Source organism: Rhinolophus sinicus, linkage group LG05, assembly GCF_036562045.2.
Source record: "Rhinolophus sinicus isolate RSC01 linkage group LG05, ASM3656204v1, whole genome shotgun sequence".
NCBI lineage: Eukaryota > Metazoa > Chordata > Mammalia > Chiroptera > Rhinolophidae > Rhinolophus > Rhinolophus sinicus.
Genome location: NC_133755.1, coordinates 82,213,983 through 82,228,939, shown reverse-complemented (window position 1 = coordinate 82,228,939; position 14,957 = coordinate 82,213,983). Strand labels below are relative to the sequence as shown.

General features: G+C 39.6%; 1 protein-coding gene across 1 annotated transcript; it reads right to left on the bottom strand.

Annotated features, from left to right (window-relative positions):
• Positions 1-714: 714 nt before the first annotated feature.
• Positions 715-12,421, bottom strand: SNRPC (small nuclear ribonucleoprotein polypeptide C). The gene is made up of 6 exons (XM_019738735.2): positions 12,375-12,421; positions 11,999-12,041; positions 7,684-7,792; positions 5,297-5,386; positions 3,877-3,981; positions 715-1,062 (listed from the first exon to the last, which is right to left on the bottom strand). The coding sequence occupies exons 1-6, from the start codon at positions 12,380-12,382 to the stop codon at positions 938-940; spliced, it is 480 nt and encodes a 159-aa protein (XP_019594294.1). The 5' UTR covers positions 12,383-12,421; the 3' UTR covers positions 715-937.
• Between the last annotated feature and the right edge of the window lie 2,536 nt (positions 12,422-14,957).

Here is a 14,957-nt window from a genome sequence, read left to right as displayed (position 1 = left end):
TATCTGTAGGATAAATTTCTAGACGTGGAAATGCTAAGTCAAAGGATATATAGGTATTGTAATTCTGATAGATATTGCCAAATTGCCCTCCCCAGACGTTATAACAATTTTCACTCCCACCTGCAATGTGAAATAGTTTAGATTTTATAATGAGCTGAATATGAACAGTTCCAACAGCTTACTTTCTAGAGGCTTCCCTGCAAATATCCTACTTTTATAGACTGGTGATATAACAAATATTCTGAACAAATCTTCTGTACCGTGGAAATCTGAATAATTTTACCATTGCTATTAGAAAGCTTTCTATTTGAAGTCCAAGAAAAAGAGGAGCTGAAAGGAGAAGCTGAGGTTAAGGCAATTCTTGCGATTCTTAGCTGACATGCACGCATTGTGAAGTCTTTTTTCCTAATTCAGCATAAAAGGCTTAAAATTTTCCACTTACTACACAAAGTATTATTCATGTGAAATATTAACCAACTGTGCTGTTTACTTAATCAACAAAAGCTCTACAAGTATTAGATTTACCAAGTCTTGCACAAGAGAAGTTTACTAAATAAAGGCAGGGTGCCCAAAGGGACCCACTCTATAGCTAAGGAAAAAGAATGTCATGCAGAGGACATGCTGAAGAGAGAATGATCTAGCGAAACATAACGGAAATGCTTCATCTCCTTTAAAATACACAAAAAATTCAGTGGGGAGAAAAAAATGAACACGTTTTTAACTAAAAGAGTTGACAATTTTATTTTCACATTTCACAATACAAATGAAAATTGCTTTTTTTGTCCCACCACACCCTTCCGAAACTATTCTCTTTGATAGGAAAGGGGCAGCAAGTCTTGTCATGCTATTAGGCAACACCCAGAGTCCCAGCACCATGATCTCCTGGCGAAACAGAACAAGTTATATAGAACTGTTAGAAAGAGGCTCCCCTCTTTCCTTATCTGTCTGGTCGAGTCATTCCTGGCCGAGTGGGTACCATCATGGGACGGGCGGGAGGTCTCATCATTGGGGGCCCTGGCATCATTGGCATGTGGCCTCCCATGGGCGGCCTCATTCCAGGAGCTGCAGGACAAAACAAAAAAAAGGGGGGGAAAAAAGAGTCAGAAAATACTTATGAAATATTTGAGAGAGCTTGGTGGGACTTCAATTAAAGACAAAAAAAGTAGCCCCCCCTGCAAAATGCTGGAAAAAAGACATACTTGACAGAAGAAATGCAACAAATTCATCACATCTTTAAATTACTTAGACATTCTCAAACAAAAAACAAAAAAAGTCAACACAAGAACTGTACGGAAATCATAATCTAATGATAGGAAGGGGGAAACTATTATTAGACTGCTTTTCAGAAACCACCAGGGACACTAGTTCCCTAAACTGGCCTTTTTTCTTAGGGAAATTCACAACTAAGCCCCACAATATTCAGTCAGCTCTTGTAATCAGTTCTATGCACCATATAACCAGGAGCTAGTTCATGGATGTACACAGGCACAGAGGACAATCTTACCACTAAGCGTTTGTTCGGAGCTGTAGGAAAGGTGAGCAGGAGGCCCATGCTGAGAACCTGTTAGTAACCATACTTAGCTCAAGTCAAGAAAAATAATAGGCAATAATGTGATTTATAACAATTAGCACACACACACAAGTCGGATTTTTCTAACGCACTTTAGAAACTATTAATGAATTTTTTAAAGTATCACATCAATATACCAGCCAAACAAATGAGCCAGGGAAGGGAGGGCAAGCAGAGAGGTGGAGGTTAGGGAGGGACACGGGCAGCTTCATGGAGTTGGTAACGTTCTTTCTACACCCGCAGCTAGGTGGTGGGTTCACGGATATTCATTTTATTATCATGTCTCATAATTTTCATGTCATGTATCTTCTTTTTAAATATCAAATTTTACCTATTTATTTTTAACTAAATCATTTCGATTAAAGGCTTCTATAAATAGTTCAAGAAAACTACAGAGGGTGCCCAAAAAATGCATACAATTTTAAGAAAGGAAAACTGTATTTAAATTGTAATAACATGTACTGATAACAAAAGATGAATACAAGTCACGTTTGACTTCTGCAGTTACAACAGGTGCTCAAAGTGGTTACCATCAGCATAATTTCAATAATTTTTTCCTTTCTTAAAATACGTATACACGCTTTTGGCACCCTTGGTATATTCAAAGCTGAATACAGCCTTATCACAAAAAGGAAAACACGAGTATGTGCAGACACAAAATCCAACAGGTACAGAATTTTATTTTTTAAGATTACTTTCAACAGGAACAGAGAATAACACTAAATACTTTATTTAAAAACACACCATAACATAACCTGTATTCAGCGTTTGTTAGAGGAAACTAATCTAGACCAGATTGAAAATGAGGCACCCGAAAACTTGTTTTCTTTGGTCTCCACAGCGCATTTAATTTTAATCAGTTTTGCCAACATTGGCAATTAATAAGTCTAATTACTAATAAGTTAAATCTAGATTTCTCTTTCAACTTTTCATAATAAAATGCCCAAACACAGACAATGGGAAGAGTATAATAAACATCCATGTACCCATCAACCAGCTTCAACAATTATCCACCCAGGACCAGTTTTATCCCCACCCATTCTTAACCATGCCCACCCCCAACTACTCAATTATTTAAATGCAAACCCCACAATCTTATTATTTTATCCTGGTAAAAATAACAAGAACAAAATACTCAGGAGAACTGGCAACACCAACCTGCATTCTCATAGGCTGAACTGAGTTCTAGAAGCCTTCTTTAGATGAGTCATGCATTCCCGGTTCACCATATCCCTAACCCCTCAAGGAATCTAAATTAGTGGTGGACTTAAGAAGGCAAAAGAAGCCACTCTGATTGTGTTTTGGGTTCACAAGCCAGTAAGGCAGGAACTCTTTTCAGCTATATACTCTCCCATCCCTCTAAAGATACCCACAGCAAGCACACTGAATGCTTCTAGCCAGGAAGCTCTATTATACCTTTGTACCTTGTCTTACCAGTTGAGTTGTAGGCTTCTTGCAACACTTGTATTTAATTACATAACTATTCTGCAAACCCATTAAAATATGAAAAAAAAACCACAACCTGTTTCTATGAAAACTAAGTTGCTACTTAGCAATACTCAGGCAAATCATCCCCAAAAGCACTCACATATTTGGTAGGTGAGTGGATCATAAAAGGCTGAAACTAGATTGCCTCACAAGGTCCCTAACCACTTCACAGAAAATGAAACTCAAGTTGGTAGAGGATGTATTACGGGTACGGCTTATTGATTTTTTGCAAGAAATACAGTGTTCTAATTAGTAGACTTGTTCTAAAGACCCTGACCACGCAGCAGAAAAATTTGCAAATTAATGTACATTTATGTTTATGTTAAAATAAAATGTTTGGGTGTAAGTTTTTCCCCCTTCCTGAATAAAAGACCACTACCAGGCCTAAGGCCTTTTCCATACTAATTTGAGCTAGCTAACCTCCAAGATTAAACCAGAATGAATAGGTAGCTCTGCTCCAAATCACAACTGAGAAAGGTAGCAGCACAGGTATATACTCATATCTACCCTTCCCTTAATCTCCCCAGCGGAACACACTCATCTACCTTCCTCTTCATTATTAATGGCTGAAAGTCAGGAGGACCTAAGGAAATAGGAGGGAGGGAGAAGAAGAGAAAAAGGGGCAGCCGTATCCGCTTTCAGTAGCACAATGTCTTTGGATAGCATTCAATTATACTGATAAACCAAATATTTCTTTTTCTTTCTCATTACAGATTCACCAAATTTAATTTGTTGCAAAACTACATTTAGATGGCTAAGAATTCCATATAAATGGAGAACTCACTCACAATGGAGCATTCTGGGAGATTCAAACTTACCAGGTCCCACAGGCATCATCCCAGGAGGAGGAGGGCCCATCATTGGCATCATGGGAGGGCCTCCCATGTGGGGTGCTGGCATCATACCTGGGCGAGGAGGACCAGCTAAAGTAAAGAATGTTGCCTGAAGTTAAGATATGCTTATACATTAACATTTTATCTTCTTAATGAAACTAGTAGGGCTTCATGATCTGGTCCAAATTCTATAACAATAGATTTCCGACGGTCTCTTTTATAACAGTGGATCCACAAAAGTCAGCATGCCACAAAACTTTATGACTGAAAAGCAGGAACAAGCCTACCTAAGCAGGAGTATAAAATGAAGTCAGGTTCCCCAGGTTAAAAAAAAACAAACAAAGATTTTTAACTTTTTAAAGGGGGTATCATATCTTCTGTAGAGCTCCTGATAAAAAGCTGGTGAACTTAAGCCACAAGTACCTAATTTCAGATTTTTGAAAAAAATCAAAACTCAGGTTTAAAAAGTTCTTGGAAAATACAAACATGTATATGCAGAGCTATTCCTAACAGTATCACTGACAATAGCAACAATTTGAAACAACTTGCATGTCCAACAACAAGAAAATGATGAGATTAATTATGGTACATTCATACCATAGACCATTCTACTATTGAAAATAATGGAAGTGAGGGCCAGCCAGTCAGGATGGAGTAGGAGAGAGGTGATCTGAGAGCTGCTGTGAGCTGACGCCTGGCCAGGTCCCAGGATGGTGGGAGCCCAAGGGTTTGGTGGGCTCTTAGGGATCCACCTGCACTAGTGTGCAACTATATAAACAGCCTCTTACTTCTGTGTGTTTATATCCGTGATTACTTACAGGGCTGAGTTTAGGCCTCTGAGTTCAGCTTCAATCTAAACCCGACAGAAGAGCAAAAGCACCATGGCCTAGTTACTCAATTTCCTCCTGTCTGTCATGCAGAAACAATAAACCTTCCCGAAGAGGCCTTTGAACCAGTCCACTTTGTACTATACCATTCTTGTCTTTCACAGGTGTGTGTGTGTGTGTGTGTGTGTGTGTAAAAAAAAGTGTTAGGTGGGTTAGAAAATGGAAAGACTGAGAAGTTTAGCTACTTCAATCCTCTAGTGTTGTGTTCTTAGCAGTAAATAATTTAATGTACTCGGCAATACTGCTTCATAGACTAGCGCATCTAATCACAGTACATTCTGAGCTTTCCATTGAGTCTGTCTCAGACCCACTTGGGATGCCACACATACGATATCTTAGTAATAATGCAATCAGAAGGTAACTAAAGCTATTTCAGAAATTATACCACTGAAGATGTTTTGTCACCATCTACATAGTCATTCAATGAGCATCTGAAAGCCCACTGTGACATAATCTAACAAGATCAAAGTTTAATCTACCCACTTACACGCCTTGAGATAAAAACTTTAGAAACTTACGGAGGCTGGGGGGAGGTGGGATCATTGCCCCCGCAGGAGGAGGAGCAGAGAATGGAGTAGGAGGTATCTTTCCTTGCTGAAATGCTGCGGCTTTAAAAAGTAAGAAAAAAACAACACACGGTGAATAAGAATTCAACAGCCCATAACCACTTTCTTTTAAATCTTTAACGGTCACAATTACTTCACTTTAAAAAGTAACCATCTAAGATTACTAAATCATGGCTTCTAGTTTTTAAATCAACTTTAGATACCCACCAGTTAAAACAGCAACTAATTGGTTTACAGATTTGGGTTTTTTAACCTGTTTTTATTTAGTCAGCATTTCTATGGCTGAATTAACTATTGGAGACTGGAGTGAAAACCTCCCATCTATCAATGTCTTACCAAAGAGAAGCGGTCATCTTTAATCTGCAGATGTGGTTTATAATCAATTCAAGCCATTCATAGTTTTGTTTGAAAATACGTAATGCCTGTCTAAAAAACAGGCTTTATAAATTTCAATCATTCCTATATAGGCTGAGTCAAAACAATATATACCATTTGGTTTACCAGTTTTTAAATTAATGCACTGAGATAAGTGACATGAAAGAAACAAAGATTTCAAAGCAAGAGCCTGACCTGAAAGAGATTATGATCTTAAAAAACGTCTAATACAATCAACTTTAAATTTTTATTTCAGACAATAAGAAGCACAAAAGAAACTGAAGATCATTTATATTTGGCTTGTAAAAGGAGTCACAAGTAAATACTAAAATACACTCATAAAGTCTATTCCTGAATGTAAGCCTTTCCCAATTCAGTGCGGTCTGCAATCCAGGCACCCACCCCCATCCCACTCCACCCCCACCAGTGCAAAGGGGGTCAAATTATTCAAGTAAATCACTGATAATTCACGAGGACCAGATCCAGAAAAATGACCTAGAGTGGAGGTTTATGGACAGCCTCTGAACGGAGCCTGTGCTCTACAACAGCTCATATCCAAGTAAGGCACCTCCACACCATGTGACGGGACAAGTTGTAGAGACTGAGGAGGGAGTGGCTAAGCCACCAGATCAGCAGCAGACTGACTCAATGTCACCATAATCACGGACATCATGAATTGCATCCCAGAGGGCTTGCCTCCTCGCCTCCAAAAGTCCTCCATCAAAAACGTTTACTCATCCTAAATAAATTCTTCTGTGCATACAGAAAAATAAGCGAATATAATGCTAACCTTTAATGCCAAGAAATTTCTAATATCTTTTCAAACAGAGAAAAAAGATTACATTATAATTAATTTTTCAAAGAAAATGGGACAATGTCTGAGATTTGCTCCTTAAAAATCCAGGAGGGACAAAGGAAGGAGATGAAGGTATTGAGTGGTTCTCAACCAGTGGCAATTTTGCGCTCTTGGGGAACTACTAGGCAATGTTGGAGACATTTTCAGTTGTCACAGCTGGGAACTGACACTTACCTCTAGTGAGCTGATGCCAGGGCTGCTGCAGAACTGCCTGTAATGCACAGGACAGCCCCCATAACAAAGCCTCACCCAACCCCAATGTCAGTAGTGCTAAGTCTGAAAACCATGGTGGAAATGAAACAAGACTGCTACAGCTGGGTGCTGGGGAATGGCGGTGGGGCAGGGAGGTGCACAGCCATGGGACGTTCATTCATTAGACATGTCTTTCTACTGTGTTTGAAATTTGCCATCATAGTTTTTTTTTAATTACATCACAATCGAAGTCCACACTGGCCTGCCAACTAAGTACAATGAATAATTAAGAAAGGCCACGTTTCAAATACACCAGAATGATCTAACGTAGAAATGCCACATCTCCTGCCAGTGCCTTGGAACCAACTAGCCTGAACGACAAAGATGTTCCTAATTAAACAAAAAGATTACGGCCTGTAAGACAGGGGCCCAAAACACACTCAGACAACTTTGTCACATCAGTCACTTCCCTTCTGACTAATTACCTTTGTCAGAACTACAAAGAATAAGAAACTTAGTCTCTCAAACTCTTTGAAGAGAACTATAAACCCCTCCCCCCATCTTTTCCTATTATAACAGGAAACCAGTTCTAAAAACCTATGATCACCACAAAGGAGGTTTTATACAAATTTGCTACAAAATCTGGTCCACGTCAATAAAGACCTACCAGGCAATTCATTCCTCTCTGCCCCACTTCCCAGTCTAACCAATACCCAATGGCTCTAACCTCGACAATTAATATTAATGCGTTCCTATATCCCTGGGAAACCAATGACCTTCCACTTCTTTCATTCAACATATCAGAAAGCTCCTATTTATCATTCAGAATGAGTTGTTTCTGTGAGAAACAACAGAGAGACAGGGATAAGAAAGAATGGGCCCATTCTCCCACATCAGAACAAGAGCCGCCACGTACTTGTTTTGTCAATCAGGCTCTGAGCCTGCTCTTCCATCCACTTCTGATAGTAGTCTTTCACATTCTCTTTGTGTTTCCTGCCACTGCAGTGTGTCTTTCTCACAGATGGCTGTAAAACAACAAGGTCGCATCAGTCACAGAAACAAATTTCCCAAACTAGAAAATATATAAAGCTTTACCTTTATGTAGGTGGCTTGGCTACCTTTAGCAGCTTTAGCTGGGTGCTAATGCCATCACTTACAAAAATTATCCAACAATGTACTAAGGTAATTTATCTACACTATTTATTATGTAAACCAGGAGTCAGCATAATATGGCCTATGGACCAGCGCCTGATTTTGTAAAAAAAAAAAAAAAACTATTGGAGCACAGCCACATTCATTTGTTTACGTATTGTCCACGTCTTCTCTCTACAACAACAGAATTGAGTAATTGCAACGAAGACCGTATGGTCCACAAACCTAAATAACCACCATCTGGCACGTTAAGAAAAAGTTTGCAAGCCCCTGATCTAAGACACCACCATTTTAATACCCTGTCTTAGGTTATTCTGTGGCAAAATAATATAGCTTACATTCATTTAAATAACACTGTCTACGAGAATATGTTCTTTTAAGTGATTACGGGTCTAGAATAGAGACTGTAGGTGAATCACATGTAGACCTGTTTTCCTTTATTCTTTAACAGCGTTATTGGGTAAAATCGACATAATATAAACTCCACACATTTAACCTTTTGCTTCCTTGAAGTTAAAAGTTTATTTAACACTCACTACATGCCAGACACCATGTTATGTACTTTACAAGCAGTGTCTTAATCTTCATAAAAACCACATGTGCACAGTATAATGGAATACTAGCAAGAATGAATCACTGATACATGCAATATGGACCCATCTCAGAAACGTGCTGAGCAAAAGAAATCAGACATAAGCAGAGTATATACTAAAAGATTCCATTCATATGAAGTTTTAAACTAGTAATACTGATCTTTAGTAATAAAAACCAGATCAGCTGTGGCCAGGGGTGTAAAGGACTGGCTGCGAAGGAACACAGGGGAACTTTCTGAGGTGATGAAAATATTCTATACCTTGATGTATACGTCAAGTTGTAATCATCTGACAAGTCATCAAACTGCACACTTAAAAAGTGAGCATGTAATTGAACATAAATTAAAATTCAATAAAGTTGATGAAACAAATCACATCCTACTCATGCTTAAAGACTTGTCTCAAAACACACAGCTGGTAAGCAGCAGACCCAGGCTTGGAGTCCGGATCTCATCCCCAAAGCTGCCTAACCACCCTCTACTGGTACAGCCTCTCTGCACGTGATTGCATCAGAGGCAGCAGATCTGACCAACGTCATGTGAGCGGTCCACGTTTCAAAATATTGTTCCCTAGCTCCCAAGCCACTGCTTATACTATGCTTACAACAATGATGCCTCAAGCCTAAAAACAAAATCATCCCTGAGAACCAGGAACAGTTTCAAAGTTACATATACAACACTGAATGTTTTATACATTTCAAACTCCACCAAGGGAACTACCTCAATCACCATGGAAATTTCATACTATTTTCTCAAAATATCATGTTAGAATAACAGTATTGCAAGGGTTCCTGATGTTTCTCCTGAAGTTATTACGGAGATACTTTTCAATTCTCTGAATTCTGGCATTAGCAAGATAAATGGGTATATGAAAATACAGTGCTGAAAAGGGGTAGAAAGGCATAGCCCCTTCACTAATGATTTCAGAAAATTAAGACTCTCCAAATGACTTACAGAGAGGGGGATAGGGATCAAAACAAAACAAAAATGACTGCAGACTTATAGGCCAGCTACCACCAATACCAACTTACTGAAAGAGTCTCTTCCAGGACAATCTTCAGATTATTTGTTCAGAACTATTTAATAATATTCAGAACTATTATTTCTTCAGGATGAATCACCTTACTTACAAGTTCCACCCATCTATTATTGCTGAACTACATCTGACCATGTGTTAGAAAGATTTCGGAATGAAGTAACAGAGAAATCATTGGTTAAGTTCTTGCAGCTCCTATGCAAGACATGAGTTCTGATTTAATCAGGTTTCTGCAAAGGCAGCAAGGATACAGCTGCAGTTCTCAAGGTGTGGCTCACAGACACCTAAGGGTGTCTCAGACCCACCCTTCAGGGGGTCTGCAAGGTCACAGTAAGTTCATAGTAATACTCAGACATCACATAAGACATTACTTTCCTGTTTCACTGTATTGACATTTGCCCTCCTGATGCCAAACTCCTGGCTCTTTGGAAAGAATCAAGGGAACAGGAACTCAGTGCATCAGTAATCACTGTATTTTCAATATCATGCCCTCGCGGGGGGAAAAGAGCCAGTTCCACTCAGACTGTCCTTGATGAAGCAGTAAAATTATTGATTTCGTTAAATCTCAACCCTGAGTTCTTGTCTTTTTCATATTCTAGGGGGGAAAATGGGAAGTATGTACGAAGCACTTCTGCTGCATGTCAAAATATGCTATTTCAAAGAAAAGCAGCCAAGCAAACTGTTCAACTGTGAATTCTCCCAGTTGTCTCTTTGACAGAACACCGTTTTTATTTGAAAGAACGACTGAGAAACAAACTGGTTTTTCAGACTTCTCAAAAGTAAATAATTGGAGCCTGTTATTTCAAGGAAAGCAATTGGTAGTGTTTGAAATTTGACCTTTCAAACAAAAATTAGAATTTTAGAAAACTTTGTCTGCCACCAGGAGCTTGTAAATTTCTGAATACTTAAAAGCCATTTCTAATTAGGTTGTGACATTAACGAAGGCCAATTTCACATTATATAATCAAATGTGTCCACACTTGGAAGATCTGCATAACTGAGTGAACCAGTTTGGCCATTTCTCCAAATGGGCACAACACGTTACAAAATCACGTGGTAAAAGATCCACTCAAAGTGCAAGAGAGACCAGTGAACTGTAATGTAAACAAGTGTGGGAAGTTTGATGTGGTTTCAGATTCTACACTGTAACTAACCATGTGTGGAGTCTGATGAAGAAATGTAAAGTATTAAAGAACACCTACAATGATCTAAAAAGGCTATTAAAGTACTCCTCTTTTTCTTCAACTCCATATCTATGTGAGGCTGGATTCTTTATATACCTCAACCAAAACATAGTGTAACAAACAATGCAGAAGATGAAAATCCAGCTGTCTTTCATTAAGTCAGACATTATAGAGATTTGCAAAAATGTTAAAACAATGCTAACGTTAAAACATTTCTGACACTAAACTCTTTTTTTTTTGAAAGCAGCTATTTTTCACTTCTTTTTTTAACCTCAAAAGCTGATTTATATTTGCTAAGGTTTTAGTTTTTAAAGCAGGATTAGCTGTATATTCTAATTCCTACATTGCATAGTTGTAAGTTGATATAGTACAATCCAGCTTTTCCATATATCTGTGAGAACTAACTGTTTTTTGAGCTTGTTAGATCTTATTTTTCACTTTTAAAATACTATTTGTTACAAGTAAAAGGTTTGTTATTGTTACTCTTAAATGAGTACTTTATAAATTTTAAGTTTTAATTTCAAATACAGCTAATATTAATGGGTATAACCCACATAACCTAATTTTCTTTTTTGCAACCCAGTCATTTTTAAGAGAGTAAAGGGACCGTGAGACAAAAACTTTTGAGAGCTGCTGGTATAGAAGCTGCTGTTAGACTGCCCAGGCTCGTCTTCCAGCTCCACACAACTTACTGGTTTGTAACATCCTGTCAGTTATTTCACACTCTGCCTCAGTTTCCTCCTCTGTAAAATGGAGATAATACTAACCTCGTAGGATTATCATGAGCATTAAACAAAATAATACATGTAAACATTTGGAATACTGTCTGACACACAGTAAATATTCGAGCTTAGATGCTGTTATCATTTGTTAAGCAGTTTTCAATCAAATTGAAAACTCAGTTTCAAATTTAGGCATTTCTTTCTAATTTAACAATCAAATATTTGAGTGCCTCGACACAATCAAGTATTTGAGGTTCAGGATACTTTCCTGGAATTCATCTTCAAACTTGTTAAAGCTTTATTATCTTGGGTCTCCACTGAAAACACTGACTGTTGGAAGAGTAATAACTTCAAATTCTGAAGACTAATCACTTCAAATTATGAAGACAGTTACAGGAAGGGTAGAAAAATTAACACCCCAAATTATTTTCGTCAAGCGATACCGCTTAAACCTCCGCAGGATGAAAAGCACGAACCTATATCTAAAAAAAAAACTAATTTATTACATATCAGGTTTTTTGAAACTGAAAAGAAACACTACTTACAGAGTCATGAGTGAGGTATGTATCGCAGTAGTCACAATAAAACCTGGAAAGGTGGAAGGTAAAGAAAACGAGATGACAACCAGTTAATAGATGCTCACCCACCGAATTGCTATTCATCCAAAGTAAAACAAACAAACAAAAGACCTAGTCACGATTCATAGACCTCAAACAAAGCGTCCTGACACAAACCAGGCTTTTTTGTTTCCCTACATGGAGTCGACCATCACACGCTAAAAGGGGTAGGTAGAACCCCTGGTGTCCCTTCCTTCCCCAGACCCGCTCTTCCCTAGCACCTCAGGAGCCAGAACCCGCGCTCCGTTCCCTCAGGGTCACAATCAGCGACCGCGAACACCCCCAGATTCAGGGCCCCACTCACTTAGGCATGTTGCTGCGCAGGACGTTGGCCACTCGATTCCGCGCCGCCGGAAATGACGCGCACAGCAGGCGCCGACGCCGCGGAACGAGGTCTCCAGCGCGACTTCGGAACCTCCCCCGTCGTCCAATCAGCGTGCGGAGCGGCGCTGCGACGGCTTCGCCCGCGTCAGGCGCCGAGTGAGGGGCGGGGCTTTTCCTTCCATCCTCTCACGCGAAGGCGGGAAGGGGTTGGGGCTACGGAGGGGCCCTACGAGGTTCAATTCAAGCCCCTGTAATTTTGATTCCTGATGCTCCCGGAAGCGTGTTGTTCATTCTTTCGATAAATAACGATCACCTGTTATGTGCCAGGCATCGCTGTAAATGCTGAGAAGACAGCAGTGAACAAGACAGACTAGATCCTTGTCTTCGTGGAGTTGACATTCGAGTTGTGGGGGACAATAATAAAAGTCAATTATGTGTAGTTAGATGGAGCCAAGTGCTATGCGGGGTGAAAAGGAAAGTAGGAAAGAGAATTCAACTTGAAATAAGACACTCAGAGAAAACTTGCTGAGATGACAACTGAGACATAATAGGTTTCCTAAAGCAGTAAAGCCAGGAGCAAGCCGTTTTATGTGTCTGTTTTGCAAGTCTCATTAACCCCAGGAGCGTGCAGAACCCCCAGTTTCAAGTCCCGTCTCGCCACGTCTGGCGGTGCTACTTGCGCAGTTTCCTCCACGGAGAATAGGTAATAATTCTTACTTGAGATTAAGGAAGAATTAAATGTGAAAATGCTCGTAAAGTGTTTAGTGCAGTGTCTGTCTGTACACACTAAGCCCCCTCCACAAATGGTAGTTATCTTTACATACGAGGAAATTGATACAAGTAAATTGTCCATAGATACAACCTGTTCTAGAAAACAGGCTAAACTTCTAGCCTATTATATCAGACTCCGAAATGGAACTGGAGAGGAGGAGTTTTTTATTCTTCTGCTCCACATTCTCTGATGCTGAAATTACAACCAAAATAATAATTGCGATTTTATTTGAATGTTTACTATGTCCTAGCTGCTCTAAATGCATTAATGTATTTAATGTATTCAATAACCCTGTTATTCACATCTCATATGAGGAAACTAAGCTTTAAAATGGAGAAAGATTCCTGGTTCTAAAAGAAAGTTAACTGCACAATGAAGTTATCAAGCTTTTGCCACCCTAATACAGTGGTAAATCTTGGCATTATTAAAGCTAAGGACAGTCAGATATTATGTGTCTCCTGCTGGGGTGCCAACATTAAGTAGACACCGTTAACTATGACGTGTACTGACCAAAAATGTTTAACTTGGGTCTAATCAAGGTTATAGAATAAGCTAGAGGATGAAGCTAAAGGAAAGCAAAAAGGCAGCAGATTTAGAAGGTGGGACATCCTATAGGACAACTGGCCTCTTTCCTTCACCAAGTCAAAAAAAGGTATCCTAAATTAAAATATTTTAAGAGATATAACAACAAGATGTAGTGAATGGCCCAGGGTTAAATCCTAGTTTGGAAAAAGCAGCCATAAAGGACATTTGGGGGCAAATGTTGTAGTTCTAGAAACCTACCTTTGTGCAGGCACCCTGAGTTGATTTTTCGTGGATTATGTTTTGATTTTTTTCCTAATTTCTCTGTGCTGATCCTGGGACTGTTTTGCCCTCAAATCCATTTCTCACCTTTCCCCTGATTTTTTCAGTATGGCGGTGGGGGCGGGGGGCCGACCCCATGAAGGCTGCATGGCCTGGACTTCGGTGCTGGTTGGTTTCCAGGCTGAGTTGCTGGGCTCCATCAATCAGAGGCACTTCTGGAGATTGGAGGGATTGAGGGAAAAAACCAGAGTATTCCCACCCCAAGCCATGGTATCCATCCCCATCCCCCAACCGTAGGCTGTCTCCTCCTACCTACTTGGCTCCAACTCCCAGCCCATGGGTTCCTGTAACAAGATGTATCCTTCTGCCCCTCCAGTGTAAGGGTGGCAGTAGTTTCTTGCTATTGCTCATCTCTGGGCTATTTTACTGTTCTCTGTTTAAGTTTTTATCTCTGCCAACACCTACATAAACCAATTCTATGAATTAAATTTCCTCTGTTTTAAATACTTAAAGTGGTTTTTGTTTTCCAGGACTCTGAGGGTGACTTTCAAGTTCCAAGAGGTATCTCCCCCATATCCTATGCATGGGCCCTGTTATCTTGTAAAGCATTGCTTTTCACACTTTTCCTATGAGTGTCCCAGGCAACACTGAGAAGCCATTTATTTACAAATTCATTTATTACAAACTCTTTCTGTTCTATAGCATTAATTTCCAGGTGGCTATTTCCAAGATTATGCAAAAGAGAGAATAGCCAGGCTCTGTCAATCCCCAGGAGCCTCTGCTTCTTGTTTACAATTAACTTGCCAACCTGCTGCCCACAGCTAACCCACAGGAGCGGACACATCTTCCCTGCAAACTGCGTGGTGCCTACCCCAGAACTAGTCCCGCTCCACCTTCTCCATCCCCTTTGTCTATAGCCAACGTAAATCCTTTCAGAATGGGTTACACCTTTCTCCCCCATACTTGATGTATAAAAAACCTTGCACA

What these genes read in the sequence shown, in the direction of transcription:
- SNRPC (XM_019738735.2), bottom strand. An exon ending in CCCACCTCCCCCCAGCCTCC is followed by an intron (nt 3,982 to 5,296) that starts GTAAGTTTCTAA and finishes TCTTTACTTTAG; the next exon opens with CTGGTCCTCCTCGCCCAGGT. An exon ending in GATGATGCCTGTGGGACCTG is followed by an intron (nt 1,063 to 3,876) that starts GTAAGTTTGAAT and finishes TTTGTCCTGCAG; the next exon opens with CTCCTGGAATGAGGCCGCCC.